At 39.3% G+C, this 26,138-nt stretch overlaps 1 protein-coding gene across 1 annotated transcript in view; it reads left to right on the top strand.

The window, feature by feature from the left end:
* LOC135195872 ((Lyso)-N-acylphosphatidylethanolamine lipase-like) overlaps positions 1 to 26,138 on the top strand; it is a 182,452-nt gene that overhangs the window by 147,160 nt on the left and 9,154 nt on the right. The window contains exon 6 of the mRNA XM_064222382.1: positions 17,874 to 17,991. Within this exon, the coding sequence (XP_064078452.1) occupies positions 17,874 to 17,991 (118 nt within the window). The remainder of the gene's footprint in view (positions 1 to 17,873; positions 17,992 to 26,138) is intronic.

The following is a 26,138-nucleotide window of genomic DNA, read 5'->3' as shown; positions in this document are numbered from 1 at the left end:
GTATCTGGAACTACATTTTACATGTAAATTGCCTAATTCGTTCCAAGCCCTACAAAAACACCACAGTAAATTTTATAAATAAAGCTAAATTGACCAATAAACAATGAAATACAACAATTTGGACCATTCAATATAACGTACCTAGCATAACCATGACTATACCAGTAACTAAAGTGTATTAATGTGCAGGGTACAAGAAATACCGTACGTACGTGTACATACGTATGTAGTAAAATGTGGAACCTTACCTTTCGAGTGAGGCGATGTCCGAAAGTGGCGACAGAGGAGGACAAATGGCAGAAACCATTAACACTTAACTTTACGAAACACATTAAAAATGGTAGAAAACATTAACACTAAACTACGAAACACATTAACAAATGGCAGAAAACATTAACACTTCTTGATTATCCCCATCTTTGTCTCCATAGAAAGCATCCTCTTCTTTTCGTGAACTTCAGCAACATTCTTGGGACCCATGGCTAATAACGTTAAGTAATTAAGTTCACACACAACACGATAAAGTAACTTACAGTACAACGAAAGCAAAATCATTAACAGGAATTTACGTTAACAAACAAAATCTATGTGAACGAACGAATTCCAGGTGTATACGATAATGCTGCCGCAAAAATGGTCAAGGAACGCCTTTATGTAAAGGCATGATGGGACAGCAGTGACTAGCATCAGGAACCAATGGGAGAGCGGGAGGATGGTGGCGAGTCTACTGAGTTGGTGGCGTGCAAATTTTAAAAATGTTCTCGGCGGGCGGGGCGAATCTCAGACTTTACAGTACATACACCCTTTCGCAACATGAATTATTTTTGTACACAGAAGCAAAAAACATCTTTGTCTTTACCTTCGTAACCTGGATTTTTTGTATGTAGGGGTATGACTGTAATAGAAGTAAATAACAGCCGTCCAAATCCACATAACTTCAAGCCAGTGGCAATTAGCCCCTTCACTGAAAAAAGAAAATAAATCCCTTCAAGATGATAGAAGAGAAAAAGAAGGAATAACTGGTATGGAAAATGAATTTTCATCTGCATTTTCCTATATAAATAGCAAAGAAGTAGTTTTCCCCATGAAAGAAGAAATAAACAGAAAAGATTTGCCTATTGTGAAGATTCCAATAAGTGGAAAGATGTACTATACTTATAGATTCAGGCAGTACAGTGAATATAATAGATAAATCAACTTTAACCAGATATTTAGGCATTTCAGACACTGATTCAGAGTCAGAATAAAATTATAAAAGGAATAGCAGGTAAACACATTAGAAGTCTAGGAAAAGTGAACTTGGAAATAGACATTTTGTCTCACAAATTTGTCGAAAGTTTTCTAGTTCTAGAAGACAGATTTTTCCCCGCACAAGTATTATTTTCATTTAGTTTAATGAGAAGATATTTACGCATTTCACAAACTCTGATTCAGAGTCAAAATAAAGTTATAAAAGGAATACCGGGTAAACAAATTAGAAGTCTAGGAAAAGTGAACTTGGAAATAGACATTTTGTCCCACAAATTTGTCGAAAGTTTTCTAGTTCTAGAAAACAGATTTTTCCCCGCAAAAGTATTAATTTTCCTTTAATTTAATAAAAAGATGTGGAATAATACTAGACATCAGTGAAGGAAAGATTAGCCTGAAACAGGATAATCAGAAGAGCGTATGTTTTACGCTTGATGAAGAAAAGCCCCACCCAAATCTGATCAATTTGTCTGAGACAATTTCGACAAGCGAGAGACACATGCGAGAAAGGCAAGATAAAATAGAAACAGATAGAAAAGAGGAATTCCCACCATTACAGAATACGGAATCAATGAAATGTTCACATACAGATGATATATATACTCAGATTCAAGTAATTACTCAGATATAAATAATGGTGGTCACCAAAACTCTCTCAATTCTGTTGGCGGGCTTGTTCGTTAATTTTTTAACCACAGCAGACTCCTCAATAGGTCCTTACAGAAAGGGTTATGATATAATAATGAAGTTACATTAGGAAGTGTCTAGTTGGAGCCCTCCAATGTTTCCATTTGCACTTTTATGTGCCACTTTAGCAAGTCATAGGATGCTTGCCATAGGGTTTTCATAAGACTTTTAACCACAATAGCACAACAATTGTTCAGGAACAGTTTGTAAGACTTTTAATGGCAACTTCCAGCAAGGTGGGAGAGGTACAGTGGTACCTCGAGATACGAAATTAATCCGTTCCGAGGCGGCCTTCGTATACGTAATGAGTTTTTCGTATCTTGGAACACATTTTACATGTAAAATGGCTAATCCGTTCCAAGCCCTCCAAAAACACCCCATTAAATTTCATAATAAAGCTAAATTGACCTATAAACAATGAAATACTACAACAATTTGGACCATTCAATACCTAAATTAAGAATAAAAATCGAAAACCTGTAAATAAAGTGTATATTAGTGTACAAGAAATATTATTACTGTAACGTAAAATGTGGAAGCTTACCTTTCGAGTGAGGCTATTTCCGATAGTGGCGGCAGAGGAGGAGGAGGACAAACGGCAGATAACGTACGTACGTACGTACACTTAACTTTATGAAAACACACAAAAAATTTAAGGAAAACCATAAAACTAAAATTTACGAAACACCATAACAAAACTGTAACACTTAACTTACAAAAATCTAGAAATTACGTAAACATTTTTTTTTCTTTTTTTTTTTTTTTATTTTTAACTTTTTTTTTTACTTTTACGTAGGCTTTTTTTTTTTTTTTTTTTTTTTTACAGAATTTCAACTTCATCACCGCTTTCAACGTTCTGTTTTTCATCACTTGGTTCTTCCTTTTTGCTTTCAACTTTGTTTTTTATCACTTGGTTCTTCCTTTTTGCTTACTCCTGCTAATGCTGAAGGCCTCTTTAAAAAATAACAATCCAAGGAAGATTGCTTCTGCCTACTTTTCACAATGTTCCTGAAACGACTCAAGCAAACGTCATCGAACTGCGCAAGCATACGACCTGTGTGAGCTTTTTCGGGGTGTCTTTTTTCGTTAAACAATTGCACTTTATGAAAAGCGCCTAGAATATCCTTAATTTCTGCCGTTGTCATAGGCTCCTCCTCCTCTTCCTCGCCGCTGCTAGAGAACTCCTCTTGAACGACTTTAAGTTGCATGGCCTCCAACTCCTTCAGGTCATCCGTCGTAAGCTCCTCTTGGTGCTCCTCGAGAAGGTCGTTGATGTCGTCCTCGTCGACGACCAGCCCCATGGACTTGCCGAGTGCAACGATCTCATCAAGATCTGGTTCCAAAACAGTTTCGGGATCATCAACTGTTTCCGACTCTGCAGTACCAGCTTCGCCCACGTCGAATCCCTCGAAGTCTCTGGCGGATACGGCATCAGGCCAGAGTTTCCTCCACGAGGAATTCAAGGTTCACCTCGAAACCTCCTGCCAAGCTAGGTCAATGAGTCGGATGCAAATGACGATGTCGAAATGCTCCTTCCAAAATTGACGCAAGGTGAGGTTTGTGGTATCGGTGATGTCGAAACATCTCTTGAAAAGATGTTTCGTGTACAGCTTCTTAAAGTTCGCTATCACTTGCTGGTCCATGGGCTGGAGGAGAGGGGTGGTGTTGGGCGGAAGAAAAAGAATCTTAACGAAGGAATACTCCGCTAGGATATCTTCCTCGAGGCCAGGAGGGTGGGGAGGGGCATTGTCCAACACCAGCAGACATTTCAGGGGGAGGCGCTTCTCTTCCAAAAAAACTCTTCACAGTCGGGCCGAAACACAGATTTACCCACTCCGTGAACAAAAGCCTCGTTACCCAGGCTTTTGCATTAGCCCTCCACATCACTGGAAGCTTCTCCTTCAGCACTTTGTGGGCCTTGAAGGCTCGAGGAGTCTCAGAATGATACACCAGTAGGGGCTTCACCTTGCAATCCCCACTGGCGCTTGAACAAAGTGCGAGCGTAAGCCTGTCTTTCATAGCTTATGCCCGGTAGCTTCTTCTCTTCCTCCGTGATGTACGTCCGACGAGGCATTTTTTCCAAAAAAGGCCAGTCTCATCACAATTGAAGACTTGCTGAGAACTGTAGCCTTCCTTGGTCATCATCTCGTCGAAAGTCTTCTTAAATGCTTCGGCCGCTTTCGTGTCTGAGCTGGCAGCCTCCCCATGACGCACCACGCAATGGATGCCAGTCTGTTTACGAAATTTCTCAAACCAGCCATGCGAAGCCTTGAACTCTGGGGTTGGCGTTGAAGTCCCTTCCCCTCCCTCGTCTTCCGCCTGCGCAATCAAATCGCCGAAAATAGCACTGGCCTTGTGAGTGATTGCTGTCTCCGTTACTGTATCGCCAGCGATTTCTTTGTCTTTTATCCAGATGAGGAGCAGCCGTTCCATCTCGTCGTGCACATGGCTCCTCCTTGCTGGCACAAAATAGTGATGCCCTTCGATGGTGTAGTTGCTTTGATGGCATCCTTCTGTTTAAGGATGGTGCCTATTGTCGACGGATTATGGCCGTATTCCTTTGCGATCACATTCAATCGCATACCAGCTTCGTACTTCTTTATGATCTCCATCTTTGTCTCCAGAGACAGCATGCGCTTCTTTCCGTGAATTTCAACTTTCTTGGGACCCATGACTACGTTAATTTACGTAAAGTTACACAAATACGTAATAATACAGTCTTCGCACAACACGATAATATGTACTGCAACGAAATCACTAACGAATTTACGTTACTAAACGAAATCGTTGGAGTGAACGAATGCCGATTGCGTACGGTAAAGTTTCGGGTGCGGAGTGGCCGAGTTAAGGGACGCCAGCGCGTACGTATAGAAGATGCATGATGGGAGGGATGCTGTCCAATCAGAGAGAAGGATCTCATGGCTTGGCTAGCATCAGGAACCAATGGGAGAGCAGGAGGATGGTGGCGAGTCTACTAGCACTAAGATGGCGGCGTGCGGCGCAAGTTTCAAAATTGTTATCGGGCGAATCTCGGACTACTGTATATGTAATACTAAAGAGGTGGATCCTAACACAAAATTCTGTCGAGGTTGTTGCCTCTGAAATTCTTCTCATATGGGTCCTAAATTGCTGTGGAACTACAGGCAGTCCCCGGGTTACGATGGGTTGGGCTTACGACTTTCCGAGGTTAAGGGGCTTTTCAATTATATTCATCAGAAATTATTTCCAGCGTTACGATGTATGTTCCAGGGTTACAACGCCTACAACGCTCATCTGGCAGAAGAAATATGACGCCAAAATGCAAAATAATCAATATTTGAAGGTTTTTTTGATGCAAAATGCAATAAGAATGCAGTTTACATCATTTTTAATGCACTCAAAGCATTAAAAGTAAGGTTTTCTTAGGATTTTTGGTGATGTTCCGGCTTACGACGATTTTCGGGTTACAACGCGTCTCAAGAACGGAACCCCTCCCTGTATAAAAAAGGTTTGTTCCCTTCAGAAAGGAGCTGTAGTGTTGCCCATTCCCTGGTGGAGTTTTCCGAAACTGGGCTGACCAAGGCAAAAGGTTTTATTTCTGCCATTATCTCAAGTCTTTTAGTTCAAGCAATGTTTGATACATTGTATTACACTAAACCTGTAGTCTCTCAAACATCAAGTAAGCTGATCTGGTTTTGGCCGAGTCGGGCAGGCTTGGGGGAGGACAACTCTAAGTTAGCATCACTTATGGGGTCGGGTAGGCTGGATTCAAACTTGCTTCCTAATCGGAAGGGGTTTTTATGGGGTAGCAGGTAACCATTCTGCCGGTGTCAGAGTTCACTCAATGAACCTGTTGAGGCTTTTCTCTCTTGGGTGCCTTTGTTGATTTGTGTGGTAGGGGTTACATATCGTGAGGCTTGTATTTGGAAGACACCTTTTGCAGCCAGTCGGAGGCCTTGCCTCCACTCTGTGTGGATGTTGTCTGAGTTGATGGTGGTTTCTCAAACATGGTGGGTATACTCCTTTCGATCCTGAACTGTTTGACAACCTCATCACTTCGGTTTCGATGGTGTTGGCATACCAGACTTACATTTCGGCTGGCTGTACTACGTTCTTGTCAAGAAGAGGAGGGACTTCTTTACATCATCTGCCTCCTCACTCTCTAGACATTAATAAGAGGGTTCTGTTGAGGGCGCCTCTTGCACTGCAACAGTATTTTAGAGAGCAAGATGTCTCCTCAACGGTCAATTTTGTGTCACCATCGTCATAGTAGAGTTGCAGCAGCATTGTTGGATGATTGTATAGCAGGTTACATATCTCAAGTGCTGCTGTGTCCGGTTTGAGCTCTCAAAGTTTGTCACGTACTGAGGAACTTTTACCTTGTCCGAGAACCTTGTTTGTTTGCCCTTAGGTGTCCATCTTGTTCCATTTCCAAAAATGCAATTAGTTTCTTCTTGCAAGAGGATATTAGTCAAGCGTTGGATGGCTCTTCATCGCTTTTGGAGCCTTTGAGCTGTTCTTTGCATCCAATGGCATATAGTATTGCTGATGGCTACTCCTTCAGCTTTCTGGAGTAATTTTTCAATATTGGCGATCTTGGGCAGCTACATGAGAATTGGCGTGGCTTTTCACGACAGTCTGCGTTAGGGATTTTCAGTTTCTTCAGAGAAAGGTTACTTGCTGGGTCCTGTTGTTGTGGCCAACTTGATTTTATAATTAGCTTGGTATCATTAGGGTGTTAAAAGTTTAGGTAGTAAGTGGTAGTCGAAATGAACTTAAGAGTCTATGTTGGTCGGGCTTAGACGGAGTGTATTGTTCTATTAGGTCCTTGAGGTTAGACAGATCCTGATGGTCATGTTGAAATAACTTATACTTCTTCAGCACAGTCATCTTTGTCAGTGAGCAGTAGAGAACTCGAAAGTCCTACACACTCAGCTTCTCCATACATGAGAGGCTGGATAACCACATGGGAGGTTCACAATTTCCCCTCCATACATGAGGGGTATAAAATACCACAGGGGAGGTTCCTCAGACTCAGGTGGTACCTTGGACTCAACACTGACGTTAGGATACTTCCTCCGCAGGCATCCTCACCTATAGAGTTGGTCAACTAGGTGAGGAAATTTGCTTTTACCTCCATACATAAGAGGTATGGAATACCACATGGGAAGCACCTCTGACACAGACAGTATCTTAGAATCAACACTAATGTTGGGGTACTTTCTCTGCAAGCATCCTCACCTACAGAGTTAGATAACTAGGTGAGGACACATACATTTACACATGGTAGATTGATAATGAGTTACCTGCGTATGCTCCATGGACAGGTCAAGGTGGATTAGATTGATCCCACCTCCGTTAAATTTTGTCCGTTTGGCTAATTCAGGTGTTCAGGGAGTGTATTGCAGTATGAAGTTTTCATCATAAAAGTAATATTGTAATATTTACCTGAACACTTGAATGATTCCCACCCTCCTCCCCACTTGTATTTAATAGTGAATGACTCAATTGAGGAGGTAGGCCTCTGGTGGCCAGTATTTGCAGCAGCGTTGCCAACGGTAACAGAGGTAACTCATTTGATTAGATTTTACCTGCAGCATTGGTAGTGCAGACAGCTAAAATTACCCACTTTGTGGGTAAATCTGTGGGGATATATAGTTCAGGCTGGTCAGTGACCAGGGCTAATTTAGGTCTTCAGGTAAGTATTACAATATTAGTTTTATTATGAAAACTTCATGTTTATATCTAGCCCTAGGCTATTTGGTCTACTATATAAAACAGTAACTTTCTAATGTGAAACTCACTTTTGTGAAATTTTATAGCTAGGCTATCACCTAGTATACATGATTGTCTAATCCTGATTAATTAACCTAAAAGCTCTGGGATTAACCAGGTGTAATTTAAAGCTTTCAAGAGGCTACTACCTCAGTTCATTTGGTCTGTGTACCGTTTTTGGTCTATATAAAATAACAAATTACTAATGTGAAACTTTATAGTTAGGCTATTTCTTTATGTTGGTTATTGTCTATTCTGATTAATTGCTTTTAGTCTGCTAAAGCTAGGCTAGCTTATCACCTAGCCTATGTTATTTTTCAAATCAATGTAGATAATTTAATTCCCTATTAAGGGTATGCACATGATAGCCTACGCCCTATGGTATTAAGACAGCGCTTAAATATACAGGTTATATAAATGGGGAAAATGTCTGTAGCCTTTTATCTAAGGGGAAAATGTCTGTAGCCTTTTATCTAATCCTAAGGTCTTTTGTGTAAACTTAGGGTCCTGCCTAGGCCTAGCTATAGCCTAACAGGATACAGTGGTACATCGAGATACAAAATTAATCCGTTCCGAGACGGCCTTCGTATTATGAGTTTTTCGTAACTTGGAACATATTTTACATGTAAAATGGCTAATCCGTTCCAAGCCCTCCAAAAACACCCCAGTAAATTATATTTCCAGGCCTAAAAACACATGTTCTAGGGTTACGACGGAAGAAATATAACTCCAAAAAGGCAAAATACTGTACATACTTGAGTAATATTCAACTGCATGTAATGTTCAACCCCATTTTTACTGCATATATTAGGACTTTAGCATATGTCCCTTAGCAATAAGCCTAGCCTATGTTAGCGGTTGCTACTGTAGCCTAGTCTATGATTCTGACATCTAAACCTAAGAGCTAAAAGCTTAGGGGTAGTCTGCATATTCGTTGGGCAGGCCTCGTAACCCCTTCTGTCCGGGCCGACAATCCCTCCGCCAAGGTAAGTAGTTCCATCCGAAACAGCTGACCGAAAAAAACAGCTGACGCCCTCGTGTGCCCCGATGCGCGACCCAAGGCCGACCCAAGAAGCCATGCGACCTTCCCAGTCGCTTCTTGGTGTCCTTCCCGAACATGGCTTCGTCCTCCTGCCCTCCCGCGACCTCGCGCTATCCCACTCACGAAGAGTTTGCTGCGCTCAATCCGGTCCCTTTCCTTGATTTGATGCTATTATGTAATGACGAAAGGTCATTGTTAATATTTTTAATGAAAAGTGGCCTTATTGGCGATTTCAGCGGTCAGTGTAATAAGTGTGATGAAGGCACATTCGCCCTGATCAAGCATGGCGAAACATTCGAACCGTCCGAATTGTCTGACGATTCCGATTTCCAGCTTTAGTTCTACCCGTCCGACTTGTCTGCCGATTTCCGATTTCGACTCCCCGATTTGCAACCCAACAAAGGTAAGTCCGGTTTTATACTTTTTTTTTTTTTTTTTTTCAGATCATACGACCTTGCTCGATTCAATTATCTGTATTTTTTTTCTAAGTAGGCCAACGAAAGTGTTAGTCCACCCGTTCTAACTCGGCTTAGGTGGGTTCGTTTCGTTACGGTCATTTTTAGTTAGGTACGTTCGTTTTTTTTCTATGTAACCACAGCCGTTATCAATGTAAATGCGTTATTTTAATTATTTTGTCCAAATTAAGCACGCCATTGTTATTTCCGCTATGCCGAAGTCAGGCACGCTCAACACATCCGAACATTCACGTCCGCTAGAAGTCACGTGTTCGAACGCAGTCCATGTGTTCGAGCAAACAACGTGGCCGTGACTTTAACCAATGTATTCTTGGAAATATTCATTTTGTTTAGTTATCAGTAAGGATATACGGGTGTCATCCATATGTATGGACAAATTATATTGGTTAGATATTTATAATTGGTAACTTACTACACAGGGGGGTCCGGTAAGGACATGCAGACTTAGTTTGGTTAGGTAGGTTCCATTGGTTAGGTAGCAATCACTGTTAATATACTATACTGGGGGGGTCCAGGGGGCGAAGCCCCCCGGCCAGGTAAGGACGTGGACACTAACTATGGTTAGGTTGGTTCCTTTGGTTAGGTAGCAATCACTTAATATACTATATGGGGGGTCCAGGGGGGCGAAGCCCCGGCCAGGTAAGGGCACGCGGCCTAAGTTTGGTTAGGTTGGTTCGTTTGGTTACGATCACCGGAGCTCCTACAGTTTTTGTTGGAACAGGAGCTCTACAGTTAGTTGGAACAGGATCTTCCTACAGTTTAGTTGGAACAGGAGCTCCTACAGTTTAGTTGGAACAGGAGCCTCCTACAGTTTAGTTGAACAGGAGCTCCACAGTTTAGTTGGCCATGTGTTTCCGTCTGCCAGGGTTTCGTGGTTTTCCTTTTTCATTTTCGTCGTCTGCCTCTCTCCCCACCAAAAAACCCCGGTTTCCCAATCGGTCCCCCCTTACCGTTTTCATTTCTTTTACTTTAACCAAAAATCGTGTGTTCTTCCCCCACCCAAACAAAAACCCCGGTTTTCCGCCCAATAGGGTCCCCCATTACCGTTTTTTTAGGTTTTCGGGTTTTCCAACACTACACATGTTTTCAAAACTAGCGCCAAACCAATCGGCCGCCATCTTGTTTGTATTCATCCGCCGATGCTCGGGCAGAAATACTCGGGCACACGAATCTGCAGGCGCTCCAAGCTTAGAATATGCCAATAAAATGTATAAATAATCAGTATGTACTCATTTCAAATAATTATAAATTAATAATTAACTATAATACACAAACAAACAAAAAACAAACCTTCCGATCGATTGTTACATTCTTAGAGTATCGAACGAGCGCCAAGCAATCATTTTTCCTAGCACACAGTAAGCCATAAATTGTCATTAGTATCTCTCTTCAACTAATGAAACCACCAAACAGTATAATAACCATTCATTTCTATTCTTTATTCTATCTTTACCTAATGAAGATACCGAGTTGCTGACAGCTATAATGAAACATGCGTATACTTAACGTAATAATAAAACAGAAGAAGAATTCTAAAAAATACGTATTTGTTGGTAGTCTGATTTATTTTATATTTTATGATATCTAATTCACAATTTTTTTTTATTAAATGTATTGCATGTACTCATTTCAAATAATTATTAAGTAACCATTAACTATAATAAACAAACAAAAAAAAAAAAAGGTCCAAAAACGTCGTTTACATCCAGCACTTACGGTATCGAACGATCACCAAGCAATCACTTTTACACAGTAAGCCATAAATTTTCATTATCTCTCTTCAACTACTGAAACTACCAAACAGTATAATAACCATTCATTTCTATTCTTTATTCTATCTTTACCTAATGTTTTCTTTATTAAATGTATTGCATGAATAAGTTTTTCAATTTACAGCAACCTTTTACCAATAGAATACTTAAAGCACAAGGGGTAGATGCTGACCAATAGGAGAGCAGGACCTTATGGGATGACTAGCATCAGGAACCAATGGGAGAGCGGGAGGATGGTGGCGAGTTTACTCAGTTGGCGGCGCGGGAGTTTTAAAATTGTTCTTGTGTGGTCTGGGCGAATCTCGGGACTTTACAGCAACAACCTTTCGTATCTTGAAAACTTTTCGTATGTAGAGCAGTAAAATTTTTCGCATTGGCTTTCGTAACTTGGATTTTTCGTAAGTAGAGCCTTTCGTATCTCGAGGTACTACTGTATGTCCCCAAAACTTACCTTAATTCAGGTTACTGTCTAATCCAAGTTATATTTTGGTTACCCTTGTGGCAGGATCACAAGCTCAAAAACAAGCTGCAAAATCCCCCCCACATATACTTAATCAATCCAGCTGCCAAGCTCACCCTCTGTCACACTTTCCTCTTTACACAACAAAATACACGCAGGACAATTGACCTATAGCTACACAAATCAAAAAAACACAAAAAACAGAAAAATCTCAAAACTCGTGTATTTACCCAACCACTCCAGATACTCCGGGACTATGCTGTGCTGTCTGCCGGTCAAGGTCACAGAGATACCAACAACATCAACAACCAAGAACCACAACCCACAACCCAATAACAACAACAACCAAGGACTACAACCAACAACTCAACAACCAAGGACCACAACAACACAACCACAACTCAATAACAGCAAACAACCAAGGAACACAACCACAACACAACCACAACCCAACAACACAGCAACCAACCAAGAAACACAACCACAACCTCACACCTAACAACAAAACTCAACAACACAACAAAAGACCACTGCACAAACAACACAAAAAAATCACATCATCACAGGCACAACTACTCTAAGCAAAAACACTAACTTAACAACACCAAACAACAACAAAAACACACAACTCAGCTGAATATCACTGCCTTCTCCAAAATGTTCCAGCACTACTGCCTGTCACCAGCTCTCACCAAAGACTGCCTGAAAACTCACTAAAAACACAGAACTCTGATCTCTACCAGCAGACAACCCAGCCAGAACTCACCAACAGCCAATACAGTCGTTAACCATCCATACAGCAATTACACCCTCTCTCTCTCTCTCTCTCTCTCTCTCTCTCTCTCTCTCTCTCTCTCTCTCTCTCTCTCTCTCTCTCTCTCTCTCTCTCTCTCTCACAGACGTTGTCAAATGGAACTCCATAACTCCTCCATACCCTTAGGGATACATAATCCTAGGTTATAGGCTACAGACAATATCTACTACAATCTACCCACCATATACTCACCATAAATAAAAAAAATGCTTAAATTGGAACGTAAAACTATGCATTTAGCCGATCAATAAGCAAAGAATTGACTTTTCTGAGCTCTGGATTCTTGACCAACCAGAAAGGGAATGGAGTCTTGGTTGGAATTTGGTCGTATGTAAACAATATGACGGTGCGTATGCCCATTACCTCTTCTTGTTCTTGCGGTTTTGACGTAGTAGGAAAACTGGGTATTAGCATTTGCCGAGGTTAATAGGAAGTGCCCTATTATCCTAAGTCCATTTATACTCTATCACGTGTTGTAATGTTTATCTTTACGGCACATACCTGCCATAAGACCAGTTAACCCTCTTACGCCGACTGGACGTATTTTACGTCAACATTTTTTGTCTCCCGTGTGCCGACTGGACGTATTTTACGTCGACTTACAAAAGTTTTTTTATAAAATTCGCGGAAAAATACTTATAGGCCTACCAGCCTAAAACTTTTGAATCACGCGCCTTGGGGGTTGCTGGGAGTTCACGGATCAAGGTGTTTTGTTTACAATCGTTGCGCAGGCGCGCAAGCGCGAATTTCTTTCTTGCCGCACTAAAAAGTATCTGTGACACATCTCGGAAATTATTTCGTCACTTTGACATAATTTTTGTACCATTGTAAATTAGCCGTTACATGAAGTATTATATATGAAAATGTGCGCATTTTTATGTAGAATACAACAATAAAATACTCATGATTGTAGCTTTTATCAGTTTTGAGATATTTTCATATAAATAACGATAATTGCCAAAATTTCAACCTTCGGTCAACTTTGACTCTACCGAAATGGTTGAAAAACGCAATTGTAAGCTAAAACTCTTATATTTTAGTAATATTCAATCATTTACCTTAATTTTGCAACTAATTGGAAGTCTCTAGCACAATATTTTGATTTATGGTGAATTTATGAAAAAACTTTTTCCTTACGTCTGCGCGGTAACTCTTCCGAAAAAAATCATACATGCGATTGTGGTAATGTTTGCACCATTTTAAAATTAGCCGTTACAGTTTTATATATGGAAATGTGCGCAATTTCATGCACAGTACAACTAAAAACAACCCATGGTTGTAGCTTTTATCAGTTTTGAAATATTTTCATATAAAAAATTATAAGTTGACAAATTTTGGTCAACTTTGACTCTACCGAAATGGTTGAAAAACGCAATTGTAAGCTAAAACTCTTATATTCTAGTAATATTCAATCATTTACCTTCATTTTGCAACAAATTGGAAGTCTCTAGCACAATATTTTGATTTATGGTGAATTTATGAATAAAATAGCATTTTCTTTACGTCCGCGCGGTAACTCTTCCGAAAAAATCATACGTGCGATTGTGGTAATGTTTGCACCATTTTAAAATTAGCCGTTATATAAAGTTTTATATATGAAAATGTGCGCAATTTCATGCACAATACAACTAAAAACAACCCATGGTTGTAGCTTTTATCAGTTTTGAGATATTTTCATATAAATAACGATAATTGCCAAAATTTCAACCTTCGGTCAACTTTGACTCTACCGAAATGGTCGAAAAACGCAATTGTAAGCTAAAACGCTTATATTCTAGTAATATTCAAGCATTTACCTTCATTTTGCAACAAATTGGAAGTCTCTAGCACAATATTTCGATTTATGGGGAATTTATGAAAAAATAAAATTTTCTTTACATCCTCGCGGTAACTCTTCCGAAAAAATCATATGTGCGATTGTGGTAATGTTTGCACCATTTTAAATTAGCCGTTACATAAAGTTTTATATATGAAAATGTGCGCAATTTCATGTAGAATACAACAAAAATAATTGAAGGTTGTAGCTTTTCTCATTTTTGAAATATTTGCATATAAATCACGATAAATAGGAAAAAAACCACGTTCGGTCAAATTTGACTACCGAAATGGTCGAAAAACGCAATTGTAAGCTAAAACTCTTACAGTCTAGTAATATACAGTCATTTATGTTCATCTTGAAACAAATTTGAAGTCTCTAGCAAAATATTTAGATTTATGGTGAATTTTAAAAAAAATCTTTCCTTCCCTCCGCGCGCGGATTCTCCGCCACAAATCTCCGAAATGCGTACGTCCCATTCTCGGAATATTTGCTCCGTTTCATATTAGGCATTTCTTAGAGTTTCATATATGAAAATGTGCGCAATTTCATGTAAAATAAAACGAAAAATATTTGAAGGTTGTAGCTTTTCTTATTTCCGAAATAATTGCATATAAAAAATATATATATAAAAAAATTCGACATTCGGTCAACTTTAACTCGTCAGATATGGTCGAAAACTGCAATTGTAAGCTAATACTCTTACAGTATAGTAATATTAAATCATTTGTCTTCATTTTGAAAGAAATTGGAAGTCTCTAGGACAATATTTAGATTTATGGTGAATTTTTGAAAAAAATATTTGTTTACGTCCGCGTGTTACGAATTCATGCATTATTTTGTGATAATATTTTCTCTGTGTTGCTTTTATCGTTTTACAATGTGTTATATACCAAAATGATCGCAATTTAGTGTACATTACAACGAAAAAAAAGTAACTTGTTAACTTTAACCGTTTTGCGCACAGCGCGATTTGAATACAATTATATATGAAATTTTGTTTTTGCGCTATCATATATCGCATTATTTATATGTAATAATGATAATTTTTTTCATTTCTGATGGTTGCATACTAAACTTCAGCCAATGACAAAAAAAGGAGCCAAAAATGAACTCTTAATCTTGAAAACTAAGCGCGCTGTGATTTTTTGAAAAAAAATATTTTTTCCGCTTCCGCGCTCACTCTGAAACACCTCCGGCACACAGGAGACAATTTTTTTTTTACCGCTTCGGCGTAAGAGGGTTAAGAGAATTCTTTGACATTAGTCTGGTTGCCATGGAGCTCTGGATAGACCATGGAAAGGGTACTCCTTGAGGACAAGACAGCAACTATGCTATCAAAAATGTATTTATTTATAAAAATAACATGAAAATACAGCAATCAGTGAATAACATTGACCTCCAGTATTCGCCGACTCACTATTCACAGACTCGCCTCTTCATGGATTTTTATACAGATTGCATATCCCCATTATTTGTGGAAAATTTGCCTATTCGCTATATTTTTCACTGATAAATATTCACAGATTACTGTGTTTTCATATAATTTTTGTTAATATGCACTTTTTTTGTGATAGAACTATTAAAATACTTGGGTATAAAAATTTTTAGAGGGGGTTTCTGGTGTTTGAACCATCAAAAGAGGCAGTTCAAAGTGTTTGTAGAGGATATTTAAGTATTTGTGGATTTAAGCTCTTTGTGGAGGGGTCTGGTACACATCCCTCATGAATATGAGGCGCCTACTGTACTGCTTAATGAAAAAATCTGCTAATTACCGAATTTTCCACAAATGATTTTGGGGATAAGTTTCACAGCAAAATCCACAAATAGTAGGTGAAGCCACGAATTCTAAAACTACAAATAGTGGGTTGTTTTGACTGTATTACTGATTATTTTAGTGTTTGAAATCTAGTAAGAAACGAGGCAGTTGTAATCCTTACCACTCCAGTCTATGCTAACCTATCATAGCTGCATTGAATGTGTAATAATGTTTTGTTGCTGTGATTTTTAGGAGAAGGTCCCCTTATCGCTTGCTCTCTCATGAAAGAGGTAGTGCTTTTCTACAGTTATGACTTATTTTTATATGTTAGTTACCAAGGAATTACATAGCTAAATATTTCCCCACTCAGCAGCAAAAAGAATTCAAAATTGGCAGGAAGCCTTTGAAAGCTCACTGTAATATACAAGGTGCCGCCCGCTAATGGCAATACTACTACTAACGACTTGGCCAACCACCTTGTTCTTTTTTCTGCCACACCCATGGGAACATCAAGTGTGTAATGGCAGCAGTTTAGTAAGTAGTCCCCGATTATCTGTGGGGATTCCATTCTGATGGCTTGATGATAAGCAAAAGTCACCAATAACAAAAAAATTGGTAAATTTCAGTGCTTATTGGCACAGATAACTGGATTATGGCACTGATAACCAGTTAGTGGCACCTCTTGTTAGGTATGTATTGGTGCTGATAACCAGAAATCATTGCCATAAAACCCTATCGCCTATAACTGAGGCCACCGATAACTGGGGACTGCCTCTATTCTTATTAGTATTTGGTTTTTGTTTTATGAATTTTGGTGGTATATCTTGCTTAAGCAGCTACTGAAATGCGTATTTCGTAGCCTGCAAGAAGAATCTTTCAGGATGAGTTTTTTCTTGTTTATTGCCACATAAGTTCATTAAGCTGGTGCCCTGCTGGGCATTCATTTAGACTACTAGTTAGCAGAAGATAAACAATTGCCTTTTGTAATTCTTGAATTTTACTTTTTCGTTATAAGGCTGGAACATACGTTAGTCTTTCATGCCAAAATTTTTTGCATTCATATGTTTACTGCATTTAGGCTACTAGCTAGCTGATGGTAAACAATCGTCTTAAATGTAATTGTTGAAGTACAGTCACCCCTTGTTAAACCGGACCCCATTAATCCAGATAGCAGATAAGATGGACACTGAAGGGGGTCAGCTGATTTAAACTGTCGTTTACTATTTTCATTTTTATTTCCAAAGTAAATAAACTTTTCATTTATACTTTTATTTTTATATGCAGTTCTATATTTATACTTTATTTTTATATGCAGTTCTATATTTATACTGTACTAAACTAAAATGCTTTTAACTTGTAACTGATTTAACTTAAGCTCATTACATGTGGTCATTACAACACTATTATCTGAATGGGTAGGAAGTACCGTAGCCAACAGTTTGACCTCTCTGCTGCTTGACTGGTAGCTACAGTACAATGCTCTGTATATTTTTAGGAAAGAAAGATATGACAAGGTAAAATTTACAAAGACAAAAGCTGAGTTACTGAATACATATTGCTGTTAGTAGGCGGCACCTTTCAAAAGCTTTCTGCGAAATTTGAAATCTTTTTGCTGCCAAGTGGGGAATTAATTTGCTATGTAATTACTTGGTAAGTACAAATATACTATAAAATTTTATTTATGTATTATAAAAATGTCATATTCATATGGGATATCACAAATTTTCTGGGTTACATACCTCCTTTTGTCAAGTTTTCAATTAATAGTTTTTTTTATGGTAGTAAGTAGGGAGAAGTTAAGCTCTTAAACATTAAGCATTTTTATTCACTAGATATTTTTTTCTTGTATACAATTTTGATGCTTAATGTTAGCATTTAGAGATCTTCATAATGTTTATGTGCTGACCCTTAAAGTAAATTTGATTGTTATAATTTTTGCCAACACTCAGGAATTCTACCTGACAATTTTGTGAATGTAAAATATTTTTGCAAGTTGAAAGTGCCGTCATTTTTTATTTTATTTCCTTCTTGGTTTTTACCCATAGGACCAAAGCTTTTACAAAAAGCCCGCCCTGACCTTATTCACAAGTTTTCTGGGATGGTAAAGGATGCTGAAGAAGTTATACCAAATTACTTGTATCACTGTAATGCTCAAGATCCAACGTAAGTGTAATTAATTTTGTTATTTCTAACATACTTTTTCCATAATTTTATAATAGTACAAAACTCCTCGCTCACTTTTTACTTTGGAATTGATTTTGTGATGTAAATAAAATGCCTTACTTTAATTGATCTGTACTGTATTGTATAATTGTGGAATAGATGTTATATACAGTAGAACCCTTGACTCACGAACACAATCCGTTCCTAGACCTTGGTCGTGTTCGAAATTGTTCGTGACTCGGAGCTAATTTCCCCATAAGGTTTAATGGGAATAATATTAATTGGTTCTCGACCCCTACGAACCAATATATATTATGTATATTTTTGCCTTATTTTACACAGATAATGTAAAAGTCAGTGTAAAAAACCTTAATATATCTAATAATATAATTTAAAATGGTAAACTAACACTATAAAAACGTTTGTAAAGTGAACACTTACTATGACTGGCGAGACTTCTGGCTTGACGGACAAGAGAAGAGGAGGGTGGTGGGTGGGGAGGAGGTTATTGTGCGTAAGGAAGGAACCCTCCCCCATCCAGGTCGGGGAGATCTCGTTCCGGAGATTCAACTCCTTCTAGGTTTTTTTGGTGAACGTTTAATCACAAACTTATCCAATGTCTGTTGCCTTTTCCTTCCTTGCATAACTTTTCTGAAATGGCTCATTAAATTTTCATTGAGCATATTCACGATCCTGTTCGTAACAATTTTGTCCGGATGATACAATTCAAGGAAGCACTGGACATCATTCCACTTTTCCAATGCAGCTTTTATCACATCACTGCTGACATCTGTAACTTCCTCCCCAGCCTCCTCTTCGTCAGTTGATTGCTCCCGAGCAAGTTGCTCCTGCTGCTCTTTGTGGAGTTGAACAAGTTCGTCCGCAGTCAAATCTTCTGAATGTTCAGCGACCAATTCTTCAACATCTTCGTCGTTGACTTGTAGACCCATACTGTTGCCCATGGACACAATTTCTTGCACAATCTCTGCATCGAAGCCCTCAAAGTCACGGACAGTTACGCACTGGGGCCAAAGTTTCTGCCACGCAGAATTTAATGTGCGGTACGTAACTTCAGTCCATGCGTTATCAATGAGGGTTATGCAGTGAAAAACATTAAAGTGCTTCTTCCAAAATTCTTTTAAGGTTAATTTTGTCTCTTCAGTTACACGGAAGCATCTGGAGAAGAGCGCCTTCGTATATAATTTCTTAAAATTGCTAATGACTTGTTGGTCCATGGGCTGGAGAACAGAGGTCGTGTTGGGTGGAAGGAACTTGAACTGAATGAAGTCATGTTCACTGCAGTCAGCCAAGTACGAAGGGTGTGCCGGGGCATTATCCATGATCAGAAGGCACCGCAGGGGTAGCTTGTTCTCTGTTAGGTACTGACTCACGGTCGGCGCAAACACTTCATCAATCCACTCCATAAACAAGTTCCGTGTCACCCATGCTTTTGTATTGGCCCTCCACATTACAGGCAGTCTGGCCTTATTTACGTTGTGCTGCTTAAAGGCACGCGGGTTATTTGAATGGTAGACAAGTAGCGGCTTTAGTTTCAAGTCGCCACTTGCGTTTGAGCATAACAAAAGCGTAAGCCTATCCTTCATTGGCTTGTGGCCTGGGAGCGCCTTCTCTTCTTGGGTGATAAATGTCCTGTTGGGCATCTTCTTCCAGAAGAGGCCCGTTTCATCACAATTGAAAATCTGTTGAGCGACGTATCCTTCGGCCTCCACGAACTCGGCAAACTCAGTCACGAATGCCTCAGCAGCAGCCTTGTCTGCGCTAGCAGCCTCACCATGCCTAATTACAGAGTGAATTCCAGTTCTCTTCTTGAAGTTATCAAACCACCCTTTACTAGCCTTAAAATCATCTGGCGTGGCACTAGTAGAAGGAGTTTCCTTCAGCAAACTCTGATACACTTGCGAGCTTTCTCGCAGATGATCGGCTCGTTTACACTATCACCTGCCATCTGTTTCTCATGTACCCACTTCAAAATTATTTTTTCTGCCTCTTCGAGGGTTTGCGATCTCATCTTGGTTAGTACTGTCACTCCCTTCGCAACATTTGCTTCTTTAATGGCATCCTTGTTTTTCAAAATTGTCGAAATTGTCGACTTGGCCATCTTGTACTCACTTGCGATATCGGTCACGCGAACACCACGTTCAAACTTTTCTATAATTTCTTTCTTTATTTCAATGGTTATCTTCCTCTGCACCCTCTTCTCACCATCACTCTTCACTTTCTTACTTTCACCACCACTCTTCACTTTCTTAGGGCCATTATGAAGAAAATCACAAGTTTTAGCGCAAAAAATGCTAAGCGAATTGACGAACGTCTTGTACACAATGAGATGAGACAAAGAGCGATGCGTGGGTGACGCCGTGCGTGGGCGGCTGGAGGATGGCTGGTCCCATGGCAACTCAAAACGCTCTCACGTGTGCTGGGCGATTTCGCGCATTTTTCAAATGTTTGTGTCTAAAAATTAGTTTGTGAAACAAAGTGAATTGTTATTTTCCAGAAATTTCCAGCATTTTTCAAATGTTCATGTCTCAAAATTAGTTCATGACCCAAACAGAATTTTTATTTTCCGCATTTTTTTTTGTTCGTATCTCAAAGTTAGTTCGTAAGTCAAGGTGAAATTTTACCTATAATTTTGGTCGGGGATCGAGTTGTACGTGGGTCAATGCGTTCGTGAGTCAAGGGTCTACTGTACACACAAAAGTATTGTAGACTTGTTAAATCTGTTTAATGTGAATTTCTAATTTTTTATGTAATAAATTATTGATTGCTACTCACAATTGAGGATTACAGCAAAAGTCCAATGGTGTATAATACTGACATTTATTGATAGATACAATTCAAAACATTTAGGAATACCATTCAAGTCTTTGATTTCCTTGCAGAAGAGAGTAAGTACCTCCTTCAGTTCCATCAGCCATTGTTGGCTGATCCATTTTCCACAAGGCTTGTTAACTACCTCTTTATGTATTGAGTAGTCAAGTGTACATTTATACTGTATAGCCTTCATATTTCCCATTCCTTAAAATTTTGCAAGTGCCAATTTTTCACTGAGGATTTTAATTGTTCCTGTTGGTAACATTTCTTTATTGCACTATCTGGCATCCAAGCATTCAAGATGGTCAAGAAACAAAAGCATCAGATAGAGCTGATCATGCAAGTAATAAAAATGTTAGGGATATTGAAGACTGACATTCAGGAAGCAGATAATGGTTGAATGCATTAGCTTTCCAGCCATCTGTGATAAGAATTAGAGGAGCTCACTCTTCAGTTTCATTTATAAATTACAATTTTCATTAGAAGGCAGTGGAACCAGTGCACCTAATGAAGTTAACTGTTAAGTGTCGCTAATGGGAGATGTGGCCATTCCTGGTCTACTATGCTAATTTTTATGTATATTTGTCTTCTTTTTTTACATTGATGTTTTTTGTGTAAAAACATTAAGATATTAAAAACTGTAGGATAAGGAAAGATGAAAGAACTTATTTTGCATTTTTGTTTCATGAAGGTTACATGTATAAAACAAAAGGAAAAACAATTGTTCTTTTATTAATATGCCATTCTCTGAAACTTGGAGCCAGTAGAGCAGTGAATAGTTTAATTTAATTTACGTTTGTAACATACCATTTTAGTACACTTGAATTTCTAGGCAAAATTTGTAAAAATTTAACCCTCTTACGCTGAAGCGGTAAAAAAAAATTGTCTCCCGTGTGCCGGAGGTGTTTCAAAGTGAGCGCGGAAGCGGAAAAAATATTTTTTTCAAAAAATCACAGCGCGCTTAGTTTTCAAGATTAAGAGTTCATTTTTGGCTCCTTTTTTTGTCATTGGTTGAAGTTTAGTATGCAACCATCAGAAATGAAAAAAATTATCATTATCATATGTAAATAATGCGATATATGATAGCGCAAAAACCAAATTTCATATATAATTGTATTCAAATCGCGCTGTGCGCAAAACGGTTAAAGGTAACAAGTTACTTTTTTTTTTTGTAATGTACACTAAATTGCAATCATTTTGGTATATAACACATTGTAAAACGATAAAAGCAACACAGAGAAAATATTATCACAAAATAATGCATGAATTCGTAACGCGCGGAAGTAAACAAATATTTTTTTCAAAAATTCACCATAAATCTAAATATTGTCCTAGAGACTTCCAATTTCTTTCAAAATGAAGACAAATAATTGAATATTACTATACTGTAAGAGTATTAGCTTACAATTGCAGTTTTCGACCATATCTGACGAGTTAAAGTTGACCGAATGTCAAATTTTTTTATATATATATTTTTTATATGCAATTATTTCGGAAATAAGAAAAGCTACAACTTTCAAATATTTTTCGTTTTATTCTACATGAAATTGCGCACATTTTCATATATAAAACTCTATGAAATGCCTAATATGAAACGGAGCAAATATTCCGAGAATGGGATGTACGCATTTCGGAGATTTGTGGCGGAGAATCCGCGCGCGAAGGGAAGGAAAGATTTTTTTAAAAATTTACCATAAATCTAAATATTTTGCTAGAGACTTCGAATTTGTTTCAAGATGAAGATAAATGACTGAATATTACTAGGCTGTAAGAGTTTTAGCTTACAATTGCGTTTTTCGACCATTTCGGTAGAGTCAAAGTTGACCAAACGTGGTTTTTTTTCTATTTATTGTGATTTATATGCAAATATTTCAAAATGAGAAAAGCTACAACCTTCAATTATTTTTTGTTGTATTCTAAGTGAAATTGCACACATTTTCATATATAAAAACTTTATGTAACGGCTAATTTAAAATGGTGCAAACATTACCACAATCGCACGTATGATTTTTTCGGAAGAGTTACTGCGCGGATGTAAAAAAAATGTTCTTTTTTTCATAAATTCACCATAAATCAAAATATTGTGCTAGAGACTTCCAATTTGTTGCAAAATGAAGGTAAATGCTTGAATATTACTAGAATATAAGCGTTTTAGCTTACAATTGCGTTTTTCAACCATTTCGGTAGAGTCAAAGTTGACCGAAGGTTGAAATTTTGGCAATTATCGTTATTTATATGAAAATATCTCAAAACTGATAAAAGCTACTACCATGGGTTGTTTTTAGTTGTATTGTGCATGAAATTGCACACATTTCCATATATAAAACTTTATATAACGGCTAATTTTAAAATGGTGCAAACATTACCACAATCACATGTATGATTTTTTTCGGAAGAGTTACCACGCAGACGTAAGGAAAAAGTTTTTTTCATAAATTCACCATAAATCGAAATATTGTGCTAGAGACTTCCAATTAGTTGCAAAATTAAGGTAAATGATTGAATATTACTAAAATATAAGAGTTTTAGCTTACAATTGCGTTTTTTGACCATTTCGGTAGAGTCAAAGTTGACCAAAGATTGAAATTTTGGCACTTATCGTTATTTATATGAAAATATCTCAAAACTGATAAAAGCTACAATCATGAGTATTTTATTGTTGTATTCTACATAAAAATGCGCACATTTTCATATATAATACTTCATGTAACGGCTAATTTACTATGGTACAAAAATCAGGACGAAATAATTTCCGAGATGTGTCACAGATACTTTTTAGTGCGGCAAGAAAGAAATTCGCGCTTGCGTGCCTGCGTAACGATTGTAAACAAAACAACACCTTGATCCGTGAACTCCCAGCATCCCCTAAGGCGGGTGATTCAAAAGTTTTAGGCTGGTAGGCCTATAAGTATTTTTCCGTGAATTTTAAAATAAACTTTTGTAAGTCGACGTAAAATACATCCAGTCGGCGTAAGAGGGTTAAGTAGAAACTGGTTGGCAAATCTTTTGGTTGTTCATAAGCGAACAAACCTTCGGTCTTAGCAATAGGATAATTTCTAGTACCTCGCTGGATCCGGTTAAATCGCAAATGAAAGCAAGGAATCTTGTGAGATCTGGCAATGCGTGCATATATCGGGTGAAGAGTGGTCAAGGAACACGCACCTACGCCACCGTGTCAGTCTTTTCCTAACCACCTGGGCAAGAGTTTTGATTGACCTCTCTCGGCCTTTACCCGGTTCATTGCCTGTTTCAGTTGTGTTTAGAGTGTGTCTGTGTGTGTGTGCTGTTATTATGGCATTTTCTGCTCCTTCTCGGCCTTGTCAACGTATGTGCCCCGGAACTTCAGGTTTTCCATGTTCTCGTTTTTTGGCTTCGGTTGCGACCGATCCCCACATCACATGCAGTAGGTGTCGCTCTAATGTTTGTAAAATAACAAATTATTGCATGGAATGCCGTGCATGGCCTAAAGAGCAGTGGAAATTGTTTTATAGCCAGAGGGAGCATCGTAGGGTTTCTACTCTTCCTTCGTGGGAAGGTTTTTCTTCTCCTCTTCCCAATGCCCCGTCTCCTGTTGCGGTCATACCCCATAGTAGTGTTGTGCCTTTGTCCCCTTCCTTTTCTTCCATTGATTCATCGTTGGAAGTATCGGGAGGCCCTTAGGCTGATTTTTGTAATGTCGCTGCTTCTTCTTTGGGAGTTAATTAGATTCCTGAGAGGGAGGAGGTTTTTTCATCATTGGCTTTTATTGCAGAGTCGGAGGCGTCCAAGATGGTGGTGCTTTGGAAGTCGATGGGGCTACAGGGTTCTCTGTCCTTGAAGGGTTTGCTGACGCACTTCATGGATGCTCACTATCCCCCCCCTCATGCTGTCCAGGTCTTCCCCCCTCCTCCTGGCCTCGTCTTCGTAGGTAGCTGAGGTCAATCATATTGTATTGCTCTGCCAGTGACAGTTGACGCTTCTGTGAGTCAGAGGGAAGCCGTGGCGTCAGCCACTCTAGTGACGTCACAGGGTCAGTCATTTTGTATCCCTCTGCCAGTGGCGTCTGCTTCCCGTTCGGATCGAGGGGAAGCCGTGACGTCATCGCCACTTATGACGTCCCTTCCATCGACGGCGTCACTCCCAGTCGTCTCCACTGTACTGCCTCGCTCATCTGTGTCATCATCGTTCACTGCCATGATGTCATCTCTGCCGTCCGGTTCGCTGCATCTCCCTTCCATGTTGTCGGAGCCTTCTCTTGCTGATCCATCTGAGGCTTTATGCTAGGTGGTTCTTAAGAGATTGGACTCTGTTTTGGAAGATAAGTTTGCCGCCATGTTGGCTGGGAGGACTGGAAGCAAATGTGTTGCATCGCCCTCGCCTCCTGCGAAGAGATTGCGTAAGGAGCCAGTGCTGTCTTCCTCTCCTTCTCCCCCATCTCCGACACGTCAGCGTATCAAGCGTTGGAAGGCTAAGGACTTTGCCCTTTCTTCACCTGCGAATGAGGAGCAACATGCCCGTGTTCCTGAGAGTGTTGGTGTTCTGGAAAGTGTTAGTGTATCTTCCCCTGTGCACTCTGCAGTGGCTGCTTCGTCCTCTGCATCGAATCGTGAGCATGTTGCAACCTCCCCCATTCGTGCACATGTTGCAGGCACTCCCACTTCTCTATGTCCAGGGCCTATTTGTCGCTGTAAGGATGTCAGGAGGTCAAAGGTTGTGAGCGGGGAGTTGGTGCAGCAGGAGTGCTTGCCTGCCCCTCTCCCTGGTACTTCCAGGAGTTTGACTCGAGGGGTTCTCATTCATTCTCGAGTGTTCGAGAATCCTCTCCAGCTCACGTTCGTACGTCTGCCATGCCTGTGCCCATTTGCAGCCATGTTAAGGAGTTATCTGTTGGGAGAGTGCATAGTAATGTTCCTGGTGTTGTGGTTGGTTCATCGCAGGAGTCGGGTCTTGGATCCAGCCCAGACGAGGTTAGTTGGTGTTTTGGGCTGTTTGGCTGCTGGTTCTTCCATTAATTTGAACAAAGAAGGCGTTTTAGTTGAGCCTGCACACCCTTCTCGTCGTTGGTCTCTGTTGCCAGAGCAGGAGGAGGGAGACATTTAAGAGTTTTTGTCTTCCTTTTCAGAAGTTGTCGATCTCATTTGTGGTTTCAACAATTTGGAGAGTAGGACTCAGGCTCGGTCATCTTACACTCCTTCCTGCTTGGAAGCCTTGCTGGGAGCTACACAGGATCCCAATTATTCATTTCAACTTTCCTTGTCGGGGCACGTCCAGTCGGTCTTACATAAGGTTAATGCCTCTATTTCAGATCGGGCTGGTTCACGATTAATGGCCCGCCC

The sequence above is a fragment of the Macrobrachium nipponense genome, chromosome 17 (genome assembly GCF_015104395.2).
Source record: "Macrobrachium nipponense isolate FS-2020 chromosome 17, ASM1510439v2, whole genome shotgun sequence".
Taxonomy (NCBI): Eukaryota; Metazoa; Arthropoda; class Malacostraca; order Decapoda; family Palaemonidae; genus Macrobrachium; species Macrobrachium nipponense.
Note: the sequence above shows the minus strand (reverse complement) of the source record. Positions and strands in the feature narration are given on the sequence as shown.